Source organism: Nasonia vitripennis, chromosome 2 (assembly GCF_009193385.2).
Source record: "Nasonia vitripennis strain AsymCx chromosome 2, Nvit_psr_1.1, whole genome shotgun sequence".
Lineage (NCBI taxonomy): Eukaryota > Metazoa > Arthropoda > Insecta > Hymenoptera > Pteromalidae > Nasonia > Nasonia vitripennis.
Window position 1 is genome coordinate 2700168 of NC_045758.1, and position 16632 is coordinate 2716799.

Here is a 16632-nt window from a genome sequence, read left to right on the forward strand (position 1 = left end):
GGACGACACACGACGCAGTACGATTTTGACCAGTGTCGTGGCCTTCTGGGTGTCTCTTCTCTGTCGATTGTTGTGATTTTCTTGTGCTCGAAAGCTTTTGAGCTTGGAAACTTGTTTATGCATCGCATTCTGTAAAGGTACAACGTTTTATCATGCGGTATACGAAGTGACTTTATTTCCAGAGCTTGTTTGCGTATTTTGATCAGAGTTGTGAATGGGAATCTGGCGCCAATTTTGAAAGGATAAATATTATCATTTAAAATGCTTAAAGCTAAAAATTGTTGGTGAACTTTATAATTTTTACATTTTGTATTATTACAAGACTACAAAGTGGCACATTTTACTGCAAGCTTACGATTATTATAACGACTGCATGTGCGGATTGGATAGAACGCACTATATATATATACCTGTCATAACCAGTGTTTTGGTGTTCCCGGATGTTTTGAAATCAACTTTGACATATTGAAAAATATTACTTTTTTTGAGCATTTCATTTGAAAAAATTAAAGTTTCTTTTTTTCTGAATTTACGTTTGGATAGAAAGCAGGTATCTATTATAAAAATTAAATATGAATTTGATTTTAACCAACCAAATTAGATGCTAAATACGTTCTAACCTATACAGAAATGGAAGAAAAGCGTGGAGTAGAGAGGAAAATTGAAAGAAAAGCTTCGGAAAAACACAAACAATTAGCTAATTTTATAAAAGAAATACACACGCAGTTGCGCATCGACTCCGAAAAGTATGGAGCAGAGGAAACGTGGAAAACACATATCACCCGGAATGATAAGCTCAACGTAAAGCAAATCTTAATCTATATAAAATTATTAATTCCTTAATAATTCATTGCGATAATTTTAAGTTCTTTATTTTGATTTTAGCACTATGCAGAATCAATGTATCAGCTGGCTACTGAGCATTGGGTTGAGAAATCTAAAACAAGTGCTCCACTTACATACTGTAGAGTAGAGTGGATCAAGCATCAATGCAAAGAGTATTTTTTCAATGGAGGTATGGAGAAATTTGATGATAAGGAAGTACATCTTCTAAATAAAGATATTGAGGAATTGAAGAAGATTGACTATAGTACAAAAATCAAAACCACAATTGATTCCAAGATTAACGTACTTGATGTTGGTAGTTGCTATAATCCATTTAGTTCAGAACATTTGTTTTCTGTGACAGCTATAGATATAGCTCCTTATTCAAAAGATGTTACTAAATGTGATTTCTTAAATTTAAATGTAGGAAATACAAAAATTTTCCTAGAAAGTGAACAAGCATTAATTGAATTGCCTAAGAATTCTTTTGATGCAGTTATTTTTTCCTTACTGCTGGAATACATTCCAAGCCCAGAGCAACGTTTTTTATGTTGCCAAAAAGCGTATGATTTACTTAAAAATGGAGGTGTATTAATCGTTGCAACTCCAGATTCAAAACATATGGGTGCTAATACAAAAGTTATTAACACATCTTGGAAAGTTGTGTTGGCTAAATTGGGATTCATGAGGATTCAGTATGAGAAACTTCCTCACATACATTGCCTAGTTTTTAGAAAATGTTTCTACAAAGTAGCTGCTATGAAAAAAATAGATTGGAAGAAGATCAATGAAGAAGATGAACTATTTTCCTCTGGGAAAATTTTCATTCCACAAGATTTTCACACAAAACTGAAAGAGGAAATTCCTGATACTAGTTTTAAGAAATTTGAACACAATGATCAGGAGTTGGTCAGTCTGTTTGGTGAATTGCCTTGTGAAGATTGATAAATATTATTTAAAAATATTAAAAAATCGTTGTAAATATATTTTTTATGCAAGCTTATGAAGATCCAATGCCAATCATTTTTTACTGGATCTTAGTAAGAGTACTATTTTTTATTCTAAAGTAATCCGTGTAATTTCGGACATATAGTATAAAATAATTTCTAATAAATTATTAAAAACAACACTTTATTTTCCATCAGTCATATCGCATTTTTCAATTACGATAGTCACATATACATAATAAAGGGAATGGAACACTGGAATTATTTTTTTCTATAAATGGTATCAAGTAGTTTCTTTGACAAAAATCTACCTCTGCTAATTTAACTAAAATAAATTAAATTAAATTATTCGACAAAAATTATACATAAATTGATCGAAATTATAAATAATACATTTATTATTGTTGAGCGTATATTGTTCAACAACAAAACTTCAGTCATAAGAAATTGACATAGGACATTTAGTTTTTGCGAACAAAAGCATTCCACATCAAAATTTATATAATTGTTCAAGTAATAATATTATAATAGTATCATAGGAAAAAAATGAATTCATAAAACTCCAGTTCTTAAAAAAAAATTCCAAACTTAATTGAATTTTAACAAGTAGTAGCAGATAACTGTTAGACTTAACGAACTTTAAAAAATTTGATAGCTTAAAAAGCAATTCTAAAATATAAGTATAGTTAAAAACTTAGTATCGTAATTAGATACGTCAAAACGCAGATATGAAACGCTTTTGTAAGAATTTTTTTTAGATTTTTAGAGTTGTACTAATTTTATCTGTGTATTGGTAACAGTATCTCAAAGAAATCTATAGGATTTCACAACATCATTTGTATGCATCGTATAAAAATTGTATAAAAGTTTTATAGACTCGTACACGTCGAATACGAGAAGAGAATATAAATGATTTTTTTTTTTATATCCTTGCAGTGAATAGACAATATATCAGACATTTTTTACAAAAAGAAACTAAATTACATTTACAGGTGTATACGTAGAGGTACACTATTCGACTTGTTTTCAGCCTTTAATTCACATTTGATATTGTTAAGTGTTTCATAGATGAATTTAAAAGTAGGCCTGTCTGAGGACTTTCTATTCCAGCAAAGTTTCATTAAATCATAGACAGATTGAGGAGTGTTTTCCGGACACTGCAGAACGTTACCCTCTTTGATGTATTTAACGACTTCCTCGTGCGTCATACCATAGTAGGGCTGAAGCGCGAAGCTAAATATTTCCCATAAGCATACAGCAAAAGCCCAGACATCTGACTCCACTGTGTATTTGTTGTATAAAATACTCTCCAGTGGCATCCATCTCACGGGAATAGCGTCCTGGTCGTCCCCTTTGTAGTAGTCTTGAAGGTAGATCTTCTGCGAGAGTCCAAAGTCCGCTATCTTCACTACCATATCGTCGTTGATCAGACAGTTTCTCGTTGCCAAGTCTCGATGAACGAACTTTCTGTCCGATAAGTACACCATGCCTGAGGCGATCTGTCGCGCGATGTTTATGAGATCCATGTGCGACAGTCGCGAGTCCGTAAAGGTATCATCCTTCTCAACATTACGTATTATGTAGTTGCCCGGAGAGCACGAGCGTAGGAATTCGTTCAAGTCTCCCCGACCCATGTACTCGAACAGGAGACACATGGGACGTCCCAGAGCGCAAACGCCTAAAAGTTTGACGATGTTCGGGTGGTCGAATTCCGAGAGGAGGCAAGCCTCTCGTTCAAAATCTACGAGTAGATCGTCAGAGGCCTCTTCTTTTAGCATTTTTACAGCCACGTTAGTAAACTCTTCGTTGGGCACTAATCCTGGCGCCTTCGCTTGGAAAACTCTGCCAAAGGCTCCCTGGCCTAGATCTCTCACGTATATAATGTTATTTCTTGGAAACTCCAGTTTCTCTAATTTTGGATTCAGTTGAATACCGGTCTTGTGATATGCGTCGTTGTCTGGTAGTTTGTTTAGGTCGATGTTCACTTCCTAAATGTGCAAAACAAAAATTGTAAATGTTTAAGACAAGGAATTACGGAAACTTCCTAACAATTTCGTAAAAATTAAAAGACAAAATGTATACCTGACAGTCAGTTGGGTCATAACCATGATGGCGTTTATAAAATCTTTGGCTTATAAGTATTATTAATATAGAAATAACGACAATTATAAATCCTAAAGCTGATATAATAAGTATCAAAGTTGTTGTTGTAAAATCCTCCATAGTCAAATCACTAGGATTATCTTCAACAGTTATTGCCGTTGAATTTTCTGCAAGAGAAATAATATACGTTATTTCAGTACATTTAAAACTAAAGAGAGGAATCATAAATTCATCAATGAGTTTTTTTCTTATATACCACACAGAGGAACATCACAAAGTTCCCATCTTGTATTAGGGTCCATAGTGAAACACCATGGCATTTTTTCATCACCTCCAGCATTTCTGCAATAATTTTCTCCATACCGAATCTGTGGAAAGAAATCTGGTGGACGATCATGACTATGTGGCTTTTGATCTTTCCACATCTGACATGCTCGACCACTTTTTGTTCTGTTCACTGTACCCATGTAGAAACGCCCTCTGTCCTTGTAACAGTCGTCTAGAAAGTAAATTATTTTTAACTTAAAACTTGTTCTAGTGATATTTGTTTGTTTACCTGTGTATTACTTACATGTTACAAGATTTTGATCCACAACTGTTAATCCAACATGAGAACACGTAGTTTTTTCCTTGGAAATCTTTGGTAGTTTCTCACATTCTGGTAGTCTAAAGTGACCTCTGGATCTTATATGAATATCTCTAACTTTATTGTCTTCAATTAGAGCCCAATAATTAAAACAAAGCTGCAGTTTAATGGCCATACAGTCTTCGTAACACAGTGGTAAGCTAGCACCTCCATGGCATTGTGGAAATGCATAAAAGCATAACATTTTCTAGAATATATTTAAAACAAAGTTCAAAAATTTGATCTAACAACCAAAATACTGTGTGAATGAGTGGAGAAGAATTTTGTATTATTATTTACCTCTGCTGCTGATCGGCATGGCTCAGTCAACTTTTGTATCAGTTCATCCCACAGATCCGTTGTTATTTTTTCGTTCAGCCATCCGCTAGGATTATCAACAGAGTCATTGAACCAAACTGTCCCAGCACCAGTAAGATACTTTTTACAAATTTTTCCATTGTATGGCGCACAGTAACCACCTGCTTGATCTAGATCAAAGTGCAATTATCATTAGAATTGGCAAAATTCACACCTCAAGATTGAGCTCAAAGAGAAACTGGAGTAAACTTACATGGGGATGTTCCAGTGGCAACGTAAAAAGAGATTGTTATCAAAAAAACATTCCAAAGCATCATAGTGCGATAGTTGTACTCTGTATCATGGGTTTTTCCTTAATTTAATATCTTTGTATAAACATTTCCGAGAACAAGTAGGATCTTTTGTTCAGTCTTATCTCAACGACGATAGCTGTTGATTACATTTTTCGCCCCAGACACTGGCTCCATTCATTCGATAGGCATGAAAAAACTACCCCTCTGTGTTCCTTACTGGAGCTCTCGCGAACGAGCATCTTACGCACTTTGCTCGTCAACTGCATGAAAAAACTTAGAAGTAAATTGAATGAACGGGATCGAGGTTCGCGTAAAAAAAAGCGGATATCGCGTAGTGACGGCGCGCGAGGAATTCTCAACGTTCCAGTACTGGTAGGCGCCTCTGGTCGGAAAAAATAATCTCGAGGGTGAAGAAACTCGTGCTCCGCGAACCACTGTCACTGATTTGCCTGGATCTCATACCGTGCGCGAATTCGTGCGTGTGTGTACAAATAAAACTATATATACTTATGCTAATCGAACCACCAGGCAGCGAAAATTTTATCGACTGAGGGAGCCCTGTGCCCTGTAATTCTTGGAAAACTGTATAGGTATAGAATATATACATGCGTGTATATACTGTATACGTGTTGCGGTGGATATGAGAAATGCAACAAAAATGCGCCTCAATAACGCTCGCGCGCGCATCAGCCGCCCCGTGAGAGGAAACGCCACCGGTGGTCGTGCGTCGTGTTCCATTTTGGATTTCGGACCAGCAGGTAGAGGGCGTGTTATTCCTCGGGGGGGCGAATTTAAAAACGGGGTGGTTTATATTTTTAGATTTCTCAATAATTCTCTACGTTTCTGATGTGTATGTATATCTTGTTTTTTTTTTTACTCTTTGGGAAAGGCATTTTGCAATAAAAAAGCGTGATCAATTTTGTTTTTAAATAATAATTTTAATTTAAAACAACGTTAATTTATCCGATCTTGTAGTTTTTTTCGAGTTTAAATATACAAACATGTATTTTTTCTTATAAATCATTAGTATTAAATTCAGAGTAATTTTTGTAGTTACGCAAGTGCAAAGGTTTGTAGTAAATGTCACTGACCATTCACGCATAGGTATCTTGCACAAACAAGACAATGTTAAATATTTAAAATAAACTTAAACTAAAAGTTGATCACATGTACAAAAAAGGTTTTCTCGTATTGCCCCATATTTTATAGAAAATAAATTTTACTTTGTGAGTAGTGTACGTATATCAGTCACATATTGAAGTCGAGTTCACAAAGTGTATACATTTAAAAACAATGTAGATCTAAATACGTTCTTCGTGCATGAGGAAATGTAAAATAATTACAGTAATAATACAACATCGACGTAAATTGAATCGAGATGCTAAAAGGTTATGCTGCGAAACTTATATGCTTTCGCCAATCCCGTCGCTCTCTGTAATTAGTGCACGCTCCAGAATGACTTTTCCTTCCTTGTACTGTTGATTCTTGTCCGTAGCAAATTCATACATCCATCCTAGCTTGGCATCACAATTTTTACAACTCACATCTCGTACCATGTGACGACCAGTCAACATTACTCTATCTTGTACATCACTGCAAAGAAAACAATGGCTGATGAATGATTTGTCGCTTGAAAATAAGCAGAACATTGGGTTAAGTGTCTTTTGCAAAATCATAGCAAAAGCATAAATATACACTAGGTAAATTTAGACTCTTGCAAAATTTTGAGCAAAAGCTAGCGAACCAAAATGAAAAAATCTCGTAAAGAGTATAATTTTGAAAGCTGCAATATTGAAAGCTGCGGCTAGCAGAGTTAATATAAAAGCATATTATTTAGAAGTAATGTAGTTGTTCTGTGCAACATCAGTGAAATTTTGCTGAACGCTTAACAACGTTTCTTGCGTCGGTTGGTTATTTATAGAGTATATACAAATGTCACTGTACATAGCAGCGCTTACTTTCTAAAACATATAAAAAAACGAGGTAAATTAAAAATTGCCTTGCTCCCGAGGAAACCTGATACGCATCCTCGGCTTGCGAAAGAAAGATATATCCGCGCGCGCTGATGGCACACGGCGTTGGCAAAAATCGAAAACATACCTGTACTTGAGGTTGACGACTTTGTTGAAGAGAAACGCGCGGCCCGTTGCTCCGGTGAAGCGCGTACTTATCAACTGATCTCGATTCGTCAAATTTGTATCGCAGGACGCGCAGGAGAAGAGGCGGGTGCCGCCGATATGCTCGAGGAATATAACACCCATTTTTGTTTTTACATTTGTGCCGTGCGCGGTGTGTGCAGGCGCCCGCAGCTTGTTTTTCTTTTCTGCAGTAGCGATTCGCGGCTCAGAGAAGACTAGGTATCGAGCTTTTAAGCTTCGCTCACATCAGCTGATAAGCCGTTCTCCCGCGGTTGTTCGCTTACTTTCCGTTCGGCGTTTCGTTTCTTCTCAGGGATCGATCGCGCGGCAAGACAATGGCTTTTTAGCGCTATTAGAACGGGGAAAATAGCATCGAGCGCGATTTCTCAAGGACCAGTGTGAGATAGCCTTATGATATGCTTTTGAAAATGTAATTTTTTATATTGTAGTAATGATTGGTAATAAAAAGTGATAAAAATGTTATAGACGACTATATTTTGTAAAGATAATATTGAACACATTATTGTTTAAAAACTAAAATTCTTTAGTAGTACACTTTGAAACAAAGATGTATAATAGACTTATTTCAAGTTAAGTGCACTACAAATTGAAACTTATATACATTTAATTATAAACAAACTATTTGAACTTCATATGGTGACTTTTTTTAGATTCAATGGCCTATTTCATTTATTTAATGTGACTTTTAATCAGGAATGCTTATAAATTACAATACTATGATTGTATATCCTGGTACACATTTATTCCCTATTTGTGTAAATATAAATGGCAGATTAATCTATAGAATATTTTACATTAAGTATATCTTTTTTTTTCAGAAAACCACTTGTCTTAGTCCCTAATAGATCAATAATAAGCATTTTTTATGTATATATTCCACAGTTAATAAAAAGTGCTTATAAAGCTAATACAAAAGTAAAATAAACTTTTAGCAATTCAAAAATATTAAAAAAATTAAATGTACTTCAAATACCTTAGAGAAAAAAAACAAAAGCTCAACTTAAAATCTATGCAATAGTCAGCTTTGACAAAGTAGGGAATTTGATGTTTAATGCTTTTTGTTATATATTCTTGAACACTTTTTGATTAAGAAAAAAAGCAACGAATTATTTATCTAAGGTACTTTGTTTTAGTTTAAGATGAAAGAATATTCTATGCCTATATCTTATTATTTGTGTTTTGATTATCTCACTTTGATGAAATTTTGTCCAAAGCACATAACAGCAGTCTCATATTTTTAGTAACGCGTTTACCTCTTACATTATAGCCTAATGATTATTATCGTGTATTTTAATAATGTATTTTCTAATTTGTTGACGTAGTTTCATAAAATTGTCTAAGTTACTACAATGATAACAGAGCAATAATAAAATCATAATAATAAATCTGTTTATCACATTGGAATTCCATTAAGTTATCGAGGTTGTTCTTGTGTTTCTGCTATGCCCACGGTCTCTAAAATAAGCGCTTTCTCCAAAATAACTTTACCCTCTTTGTACTCTTGGGTTCTCTCATGGGCATACTCGTACATCCATCCCAGTTTGGTATTGCAGTTTTTGCAGCTTACATCTCGTACGATGTGACGACCCGTCAGCATCACTCTGTCCTGCAAAGCACTGAAAATCACAATTAAATGATATTTTTGGAAAGAGTCAGATCAGCTGATGACGCGTGACATAATCAAGACCAAAGCCAGAGCAGATCAGTACGAGTAGTTTGTTAGCTCACCTGTACTTGACGTTGACGACTTTGTGGAAAAGATACGCGCGCCCCGTACCACCAGTGAAACGAGTGCTGATCAGCTGGTCCCTGTTGGTGAGATTGGTGTCGCAGCGCTGGCAGGAGAACAGGCGAACGCCACCCATGTGCTCGACGAACACGACGCCCATCTTATTCCCTGCTGCTGATGGCTCTCCTCGTCTCTCCGAAGAATCGAAAAAGCGAGGCTTCGCGAACGTCAGAGCAGCAAGGGACAATGATCGCCTCGATACAATATCGTCGAGATACTTCTCTGCATGTAGAACCAGGCGACGACGGGAGCTCGGAGCATATAATATGCTCTTATACTCTGTTGCAGTGATACCAGCGCGACCGAGTGCAAGATGGCAATGCTGCTAGCTGCTGGCTAAGTTGCGTGCATAAATAGACATATACAGCTACCAAAACAAGCGTCTCTGCTGACTGCTGCTCTCTTTCTTTGTTTACGACGTGCTTTCACGCGAGTGAGCTCGAGCAGCTGATTGCGCTGACCAATCACATATAGCTGCGCTCAAGCCTCGCCCCCCCACAATCTGTGACCTGCGCAGATGAGCGACATTTAATTTAGAATTTTTTTTCCTTTGCATCGACTGATGCATTTGTATCTGATAATTTAAGTGTTATTCATTTGCTCTATTGAAAGAAAATGCAAATTTTGTTTAAATGCAAAAGCTTTTCAAGTTTTTTACAAAGGTGAATTCGAAAATAGTACAAGAGAAGAAGTATAGCAGTCGTTTGTGAATAGAAACGTTTTATTTTAATTTTTTTTTTTATAATTTCGTCATTCGTTGCGCTAAGACTAAATTAAACTTTCTTTTCATTTTATCAGCCACGCTTGATTGAAAGAAAGACAATAATTTTGTAAAGAAAAATATTGATTAGTTTTGAGCATAAATGAGTTTAAGAGCTTCTCACACATGTAATTGATATATATATATAATAATTGTATCGAAAACACAACATTTTTTTAGAAAAATGTGTCTAAAAAATATCTATTATCAAAGGGTTGTTAGTATAGAATGAAATCAAAATTTAATTTAGCTCTACGTTTTATCACAATTATCCTAGCAGTTACCCTTGCCTCGAAGTACCATAAAACTTTTGTATTAAAAAGCAGATCGTTGCATATAAAGCATATAATAACAAAATAATATATATCTTAAAAAGTCAGTTTTACATTTTAAGTTGGTAAAAAGTCAAAAACTTCTTTGCGAAAGAAAGTTTTTACAAGCCTGGCATAATGTATGCTATGTTCTCTAGTGTTTTTGACAAAGAGGCAGAGTTTTGAGTTCCAATGGCAGGAACCTGTTGCGTTAGACACATCAAACTACCAAGGGCACATAATAATGAATCCAAAAGTACTGAAAGACTTCCCGAAACAGTGATTTGTCCATTATGTTCCTTCAGCCTTTCACCAATCACAGTCAAACTTTCACCCAATAATTTCAAGTATGCAGCAACATCAATTGGCTGCAGTTCAATTGCTCTGAAGATTTTCATCTCTTTTGTGGGATCTCTTGTTGCATCTTTCCCAGAACGAATGGACTGAGGTGATAACTTTTTCAAATCTGATATACGAATAACGTCAGTCTTCTTTTTAGGGGAGTCAGATGAAGGTGATTTCATTATATCTGTAACATTTGAAATATCTTTTATTTTTTTATTGAAATCGTTTTTAGATTGTAATAGAAGAAAATAAACCAAACTTACTACTTTTAGTGATAAACTTTTTCGGAGGTGACATTTGGTTTTTTTCGGCAAGGCGCTTTGCACGATTGCTCCAATTGTATTTTTCCATGTTAGGAACTGTTGCCCACAATTCTCCCAATCGTTTTGAAATAGAAGTGAAATCTGAAAAATTGATTGTCTGTTGAACAATTTGAATTTATGGTAAATTATTTCTTTAAATATATGTTAAAAGAATGTTTACCCATATTAGGAGACTCTTTTAATAACTGCTGTCTCATTTCTTTAGACCACAGCATATAAGCTGTATACCTTGGTTTCTAAAACGAAATGTATCGGTTTGATTATGAAATGAATATTCATTTATCGAAATTGATGTCATAGAGAACTATGATTCTTACAGGTTTTTGTGCAAGTTCTGGCTTAGTTGGTTTTGGTTTTATATCTGGCTTAACAGATGGAGCAATTGTAACGGTCTTTTTAGGTTTCTTAGGGGATGGTGGCTTTTTCTTAGGAGTTGTAATTTCATCCTCAGCTGGTTCTAGAGCATCCAAACTCATATCTTTGCTACTGAACTCAGCTATGTGTAGCTTTTTACTAACTACATCATCCTCAGATTCTGAATTGGTTGATTGCGACTGTGTTTCATAATCAGAACTAGATTCAATCTTTTTCTTTTTCTGCTGAATTGGTGTTGTTGGCAATTTGGGACTTTTTTTAGGTGGTGCTATAGTTATTTTGTTAGGTGGTGGATGGTGGATCTGTGCAACGTGCACAGTGTGAGTTACTTGAGGAACAGGGGAGAGCGGTTGACCATCAGTTGTCGTAGGCTTTTTCTTCTTGGGCTGGTCTTGAGGTGACTGCATTTTTGGTCTTTTAATCTTGGTTTCAGTTATATTACTCGATGATTCAAAGTCCATGAGCTTGGAAGACTTCTTACGAACTCTGCCGCTGCGAGAGATACCAGTTACTTCCAGCTCTGCAACAAGAGAGATAAAGAATCAACAAAAGTTCTACGCTGCCAACTGATTTAATAATTTATCCGGGGCAGTGGGAGGTCAAGTCAGTTATAAACAAACAAAAACTAAATCTAATAATAGTAACTTACCATTTCCTTCACGTTTGGGTGTCACAAAAGAATCCATTGTAAATTCGTTTGTAAGCTATATCCTATAATCTAATAAAAAAACTTTATAGCGTTGATTGCGGTTGCGGGAAACGATTAATCATCTAAACTTGGGCGCAACTCCAATTATCCCATCTCCTTCAGAAGACTGTTCATCTTGGCCGGGGACTCGGTTCTTTCCAAACACCTTCTCGACCTCTTGTAAACACAAAGTCGGACCTTTGAAAAAGAGACAGTTCCCAGAAAAAAGGCGCGCGAGTCGCCGTTGTCTTTGGTCTCGTTGTGTATACCCAATGTTGAGGCAGGGCAGAACTGCTTGAGAAAAATCCACTTCACCCACTGATAAACAATCGAACCAATCGTCTTCTGTTCGTTCGGAGATTCTTCCGAAAGTTTTGGATACTTATATCTAAATTAAGCCCCGACGTTTCGACAAACACCAACAACAAATTGCACTGCTTGCAAGCGGCGCGGGAAAAACGAATATCCTCCCACTGCCGACGAGCAGTTGACTTCGGGTTTTCGTCCAGTCAAAAGGTTAAGAAAACGACCCGGACGAACGATTCTCGACTTGCAGCTGGTTCTTCGAGGTCCGGGACACGACGAGAAGACGAGGATCACGGAACTTTGTTGTTGTCGACTCCGTTATAACCTTGGCCAGCAACTCGGTCATGAGCCACAAGTTGATAAGCTAGGAACCTGACCGGCGCGTCCCTCCGGGCAGATGGCGTTAGTTTAAGCGCTGCTGGTTCGAGCCGTCGCTGTTTGGTGGCGGCGGTTTTCCTGATGCGTTTTTTCGGCATACGCGCGTCCACGATTTTATCGAGTTTCGCTGCTTTGTGGATGAAGTGTGCCCACGTGCTTTTTTGACCGATCCGCAGAGTGGCTGTGATGCTGCTTCTTAGATTATTTATTTAAACATTGTTGTGAGAAACAAATGAGAGAGCAAAATGAGTAGCGGTAACTTGAAGGAGTCGTAAGTATTTTTTGGAGCAATAAGTGTGTGTTGCGATGGTGTCTTTTTTGACTGTAAACAGGCACTTTTAAGTACTTATTGTTGAGTAAACAAATCGATTTTTCGCTTCAGGTTTGAGGTGGAAAGTAAACATGAGGCTTTTTACACCGGAGGAAATATCTTGGTGAGCAATCTTTCAAATTATTATAATGCTTATTTTGTGCGTTGAACAATGCATTAATAAAGCTATATTGTTGTTATGTAGTGGAGTGAAGATAGCGAGAACCTCTTCTGTCAAAACAGAGATTTTATATCTGTTGTATCGGTGAGTAAAGGAGCTGTGAAGCTCACATTGGGAAAAGCTAATGAAAATGAAGAAGAGGATGTTATCAACAGTTTTACTACCAGTAAAGATGGCAAATTCATTGTCACCCATCATAAAAGTAGTCTTTTCAAACTGTGGAATGGAACAGGTAAATCTTGTTGAGCCAAGCTAATTTTACCATGTCTATGAAACAAATATGCATATGAACAAGAAATTTCTTTTTTTTTTAGATGTAAAACCCACTAAGGTTTGGAAATCTATCCATAATGGTCCTGTAGCTGCAATAGCATTGACAAACAGTGGATCGAATATGGCGTCAGGTGGTGTTGATGGATCTGTAAGATTATGGGACTTTGAACATCACACTTGTACGCATAATTTGAAAGGAGCTCAGGGAGTTGTGAGGTAAAGGCTCATCTACATTCCAGTTTTATAAATATTTCACAGTTTGTTTTATATTTGTTTAAATTTTGTGTGTCAGCATTATATGTTATCATCCGGATGTGGAGAAGCATCTAGTTTTTGCATCTGCTGATGATTATGTTATCCATGGTTGGAATACCCAAACTGGTCAAAAGGAAGTAACTTTAGAAGGGCATTTTAGTAAAGTTACATCATTATCATTCCATGAAGATGGAGTCCATGCATTGAGGTAATTGCTTTCTTGATAACTGACTCATGTTCCTTTATTACATAAATATGCAATCTAACATATTTTATAGCGGAATACTTTAGTTCCAAGTGTGGCAGTTTACTTCACTAATAACAGTCATAATTTATAGTTTTAAAATTGATCATCAAATCTGACCTTCCCGAGATATTTTGTAATGCTTAATTGTGTGTTCTACTAAAATATATAATCAGATGTAATAACTTTATTTTACAGTTCTGGCAGAGATAAAGTATTAATATTGTGGGATATCGTAAAAAAGGCCTCAGTGCGTATTTTACCAGTATATGAGTGTATTGAAGGTGCATTCATCATACCAGACAGTGCTTCTCTTCCTGTATCCAAGGCCAAAAACAAATCGTCGATTTATGCAGCAAGTGCTGGAGAAAAAGGTGAATAAATATTAAATTGATCAAAAAGTTTGTATCTGTTATGTATTACTAAATTATACTACCTGCAGGTGTCGTAAAAATATGGGAAATGAAATCTGGCCGAATGCTTTATGAGCAAACAAATTCTCTGATACCAGCTGCTAAAGAAGAGAATGGTCTTGCTGTAAAACATTTGCTTTACAATGAAGAGAGCAACAGTGTTGGACTTGTCTCTACTAGTCATAATATCTTGGTTTACTCATTAGAAAAATTCGAGTGTAGCAAACAAGTATGTACAAAAACGCAGTCTACTAAAGTATTACATATTTTGACTCTATGCTAATAATTATTTCAAATTTTAGTTAATAGGCTATATAGATGAAATTTTAGATATTGCTTACATAGGTAGCAATAATTCACATTTGGCTGTAGCAACTAATACATCTGATATCAAACTTTATGAATTATCAACAATGAGTTGTCAAATACTGTGTGGTCACACAAATATCGTATTGTCACTTGCATCAACACCCGCCAATCCTAATATACTTCTATCCTCCGATAAAGTAAGAACAATTTTAGATAAAACTTAACTACGTAAATTTAAATTTTTACCATTTATTTTAATTTTACTAATACAACTTTTTTCGGAATAGGATAACTGCGTGAGATTATGGCTGATGGACGAAGAAACAAGGACTGTTAATTGCATAGGATCAGGAACTAGACACACAGCAGCAGTAGGCTGTGTAGCTTTTTCCCAAACGGAAGCTAAATTTTTCGTATCTATAAGTCAAGATTCATGTCTTAAGATGTGGGATTTACCAGAAAATATAGCATACACTGGTAAATTAGACAAACACATTGGACTGCACAATTTGTTTGAAAAACATATTTTATAAGCAATTTATTATTTTTTAGGAACCCAAGTAGCCCTTAATGCAACACATACAGTCGCGGCACACACAAAAGATATTAACAGCGTGACGGTATCGCCAAACGATAAGCTTATCGCTACCGGATCTCAGGACAAAACTGCGAAGGTAAAAATATTTATGAAAATAAAACTGCTATACCTATGAATCCTTCAAGTCATCTACAATGTTGAATTAAATGTTTTAGTTGTGGTCTGCTGATAATTTACAACAGCTGGGAGTGTTTCGTGGCCATCGCAGAGGCGTTTGGTGCGTGCGGTTTTCCCCTATAGATCAAGTCCTAGCGACCTCATCCGCTGATTGCACAATCAAATTGTGGTCTCTCGGTGAACTAAATTGCTTAAAGGTGTTTATTATTTTTTTTTGATCGTGTGATTTAATTTTTTATCGTTTATGTGGATTGTAATTTTTTCCTCCTTATATTTTTAGACTTTTGAAGGACACGAATCTGCAGTGTTGAAAATGGAATTTCTGTCGCGTGGTATGCAAATCATCTCATCGGGAGCAGACGGACTTCTTAAATTATGGAGTGTAAAATCTGCAGAGTGTAACGCAACATTAGACCAGCATAATAATCGGGTTTGGTCCATTGCTGGTGCGTGACATTAATATTTATTTCTAGTTTAATGACTGGCTTTTGGAAAAATTAAAATAAATATTTAAAACGTGTTTATTGTAGTGAATAAAAACGAAACCCATCTGGTGAGTGGTGGAAGCGATTCGCTATTAGTCATATGGAGAGATACAACGCAAGAAAATAAGGCAAAGGCAATTGCATTACAAGAGGAGTTAATGAAAGATGAACAGAAGTTGGCAAATTGCTTGCAGGCACAGAAACTGACGAAGGCGTTGAGATTAGCCCTGAAGTTACAAAAGCCGATGCACGTGTTACGTATCATCGAAGGTAAACATCGCACTATTCGTTTAACTAAGAGAACTGTGAATGTTAAAAATTCGACGGAATAATTACAAATTTGTATTTATAGCTCTAGTGAAAAAAGGAGAGGAAGACTTGACAACTACGATTGTCGATTTAAAGCCGTCGCAGCAGGACGAATTATTGAAATGCGCTGTTATTTGGAATACAAATGCGCGCAATTTCCAAGTTGCTCAGGTACTTTATCTTTTAGCTGAAAAAAATGGTTGTAATATTTTTTGCGGCTAACAATTCAAAAAATTCTTTTCAGCTTGTCATAAACACACTTCTCAAAGAGATTGGCTTAGAAAATCTTCAATCGGTAGATTTAAAAGAAAAGTTGCAATCGATGATCCCGTACACGGACCGACATTTGAAGAGGTTAACGCAACATTATCAAGACTTGCATCTTCTATCGTACACGATAAATAGCATGAAAGCGCATAACCCAGCTGTTGAAGGCAAGGAGACAGCCGAAGTGTAAATACTTAAATATTTTAAGTTATTGTTAAATAAAAAAGTTTTATGACGTATTTTTACACCTAAAAATGCTTCTCATTCATATTCAAAACCTATAATAGAAGGTCAAAACAAAAACGTTCTTAACTTTTGCATCCGGA

The 16632-nt window shown here is 35.9% G+C and overlaps 6 protein-coding genes across 9 annotated transcripts; 2 read left to right on the top strand and 4 right to left on the bottom strand.

Moving 5' to 3' along the window:
- The first annotated feature begins 31 nt into the window (after positions 1-31).
- LOC100117446 (S-adenosylmethionine sensor upstream of mTORC1) lies at positions 32-2033 on the top strand. 2 transcript variants are annotated; one of them, XM_032597195.1, is made up of 4 exons: positions 32-137; positions 323-550; positions 629-801; positions 886-1952. In XM_032597195.1, exons 3-4 carry the CDS (start codon positions 631-633, stop codon positions 1768-1770), a joined length of 1056 nt encoding a protein of 351 aa, XP_032453086.1. In that variant the 5' UTR covers positions 32-137; positions 323-550; positions 629-630; the 3' UTR covers positions 1771-1952. The 2 variants fall into 2 exon arrangements, with proteins under 2 accessions (XP_032453086.1, XP_031779618.1); XM_031923758.2 differs by lacking the exon at positions 32-137 and having other exon boundaries at positions 373-550; positions 886-1773; positions 1807-2033.
- On the bottom strand, positions 1940-5842 carry LOC100117494 (tyrosine-protein kinase transmembrane receptor Ror2). The gene is made up of 6 exons (XM_001601666.6): positions 5072-5842; positions 4801-4988; positions 4447-4708; positions 4132-4374; positions 3855-4042; positions 1940-3760 (listed from the first exon to the last, which is right to left on the bottom strand). Exons 1-6 carry the CDS (start codon positions 5133-5135, stop codon positions 2759-2761), a joined length of 1947 nt encoding a protein of 648 aa, XP_001601716.1. The 5' UTR covers positions 5136-5842; the 3' UTR covers positions 1940-2758.
- A 186-nt stretch (positions 5843-6028) lies between these two features.
- LOC116738450 (protein yippee-like 5) lies at positions 6029-7460 on the bottom strand. Its single transcript, XM_008211220.4, has 2 exons — positions 7212-7460; positions 6029-6704 (listed from the first exon to the last, which is right to left on the bottom strand). Exons 1-2 carry the CDS (start codon positions 7370-7372, stop codon positions 6515-6517), a joined length of 351 nt encoding a protein of 116 aa, XP_008209442.1. The 5' UTR covers positions 7373-7460; the 3' UTR covers positions 6029-6514.
- Positions 6029-9509, bottom strand: LOC100117530 (protein yippee-like 5). Of its 2 annotated transcripts, XM_031923759.2 has the most exons (3): positions 8999-9494; positions 8759-8886; positions 6029-6704 (listed from the first exon to the last, which is right to left on the bottom strand). In XM_031923759.2, exons 1-3 carry the CDS (start codon positions 9157-9159, stop codon positions 6685-6687), a joined length of 309 nt encoding a protein of 102 aa, XP_031779619.1. In that variant the 5' UTR covers positions 9160-9494; the 3' UTR covers positions 6029-6684. The 2 variants fall into 2 exon arrangements, with proteins under 2 accessions (XP_031779619.1, XP_001603305.1); XM_001603255.6 differs by lacking the exon at positions 6029-6704 and having other exon boundaries at positions 7728-8886; positions 8999-9509.
- A 253-nt stretch (positions 9510-9762) lies between these two features.
- On the bottom strand, positions 9763-12520 carry LOC100117569 (HMG box-containing protein 4). 2 transcript variants are annotated; one of them, XM_016982779.3, is made up of 5 exons: positions 11823-12446; positions 11116-11693; positions 10959-11034; positions 10739-10879; positions 9763-10677 (listed from the first exon to the last, which is right to left on the bottom strand). In XM_016982779.3, the coding sequence occupies exons 1-5, from the start codon at positions 11857-11859 to the stop codon at positions 10253-10255; spliced, it is 1257 nt and encodes a 418-aa protein (XP_016838268.1). In that variant the 5' UTR covers positions 11860-12446; the 3' UTR covers positions 9763-10252. The 2 variants fall into 2 exon arrangements, with proteins under 2 accessions (XP_016838268.1, XP_001601767.1); XM_001601717.6 differs by having other exon boundaries at positions 9767-10659; positions 11823-12520.
- LOC100117610 (transducin beta-like protein 3) lies at positions 12114-16561 on the top strand. The gene is made up of 15 exons (XM_001601746.6): positions 12114-12816; positions 12928-12979; positions 13061-13268; positions 13351-13525; positions 13602-13772; positions 14007-14182; positions 14251-14450; positions 14524-14727; positions 14818-15007; positions 15083-15204; positions 15284-15442; positions 15526-15691; positions 15776-16000; positions 16083-16210; positions 16284-16561. The coding sequence occupies exons 1-15, from the start codon at positions 12791-12793 to the stop codon at positions 16494-16496; spliced, it is 2415 nt and encodes an 804-aa protein (XP_001601796.1). The 5' UTR covers positions 12114-12790; the 3' UTR covers positions 16497-16561.
- The last annotated feature ends 71 nt before the right edge of the window (positions 16562-16632 follow it).

Coding starts and splice junctions, on each gene's coding strand:
- LOC116738450 (XM_008211220.4), bottom strand. CDS start 7,372: ATGGGTGTTATATTCCTCGAGCATATCGGCGGCACCCGCCTCTTCTCC. Junction 6,705..7,211: donor GTCGTCAACCTCAAGTACAG/GTATGTTTTCGA, acceptor TTTTCTTTGCAG/TGATGTACAAGATAGAGTAA.
- LOC100117569 (XM_016982779.3), bottom strand. CDS start 11,859: ATGGATTCTTTTGTGACACCCAAACGTGAAGGAAATG. Junction 11,694..11,822: donor ACCCAAACGTGAAGGAAATG/GTAAGTTACTAT, acceptor CTCTTGTTGCAG/AGCTGGAAGTAACTGGTATC. Junction 10,678..10,738: donor AAAGTTTATCACTAAAAGTA/GTAAGTTTGGTT, acceptor AAAAAATAAAAG/ATATTTCAAATGTTACAGAT.
- LOC100117530 (XM_001603255.6), bottom strand. CDS start 9,159: ATGGGCGTCGTGTTCGTCGAGCACATGGGTGGCGTTCGCCTGTTCTCC. Junction 8,887..8,998: donor GTCGTCAACGTCAAGTACAG/GTGAGCTAACAA, acceptor TGTGATTTTCAG/TGCTTTGCAGGACAGAGTGA.
- LOC100117446 (XM_032597195.1), top strand. CDS start 631: ATGGAAGAAAAGCGTGGAGTAGAGAGGAAAATTGAAAGAAAAGCTTCG. Junction 802..885: donor CCCGGAATGATAAGCTCAAC/GTAAAGCAAATC, acceptor TTTTGATTTTAG/CACTATGCAGAATCAATGTA.
- LOC100117494 (XM_001601666.6), bottom strand. CDS start 5,135: ATGATGCTTTGGAATGTTTTTTTGATAACAATCTCTTTTTACGTTGCC. Junction 4,989..5,071: donor TGCCACTGGAACATCCCCAT/GTAAGTTTACTC, acceptor ACTTTGATCTAG/ATCAAGCAGGTGGTTACTGT. Junction 4,043..4,131: donor TTGTGATGTTCCTCTGTGTG/GTATATAAGAAA, acceptor TTTCTCTTGCAG/AAAATTCAACGGCAATAACT.
- LOC100117610 (XM_001601746.6), top strand. CDS start 12,791: ATGAGTAGCGGTAACTTGAAGGAGTC. Junction 15,205..15,283: donor CTCAGGACAAAACTGCGAAG/GTAAAAATATTT, acceptor TAAATGTTTTAG/TTGTGGTCTGCTGATAATTT. Junction 15,443..15,525: donor GTGAACTAAATTGCTTAAAG/GTGTTTATTATT, acceptor TTATATTTTTAG/ACTTTTGAAGGACACGAATC.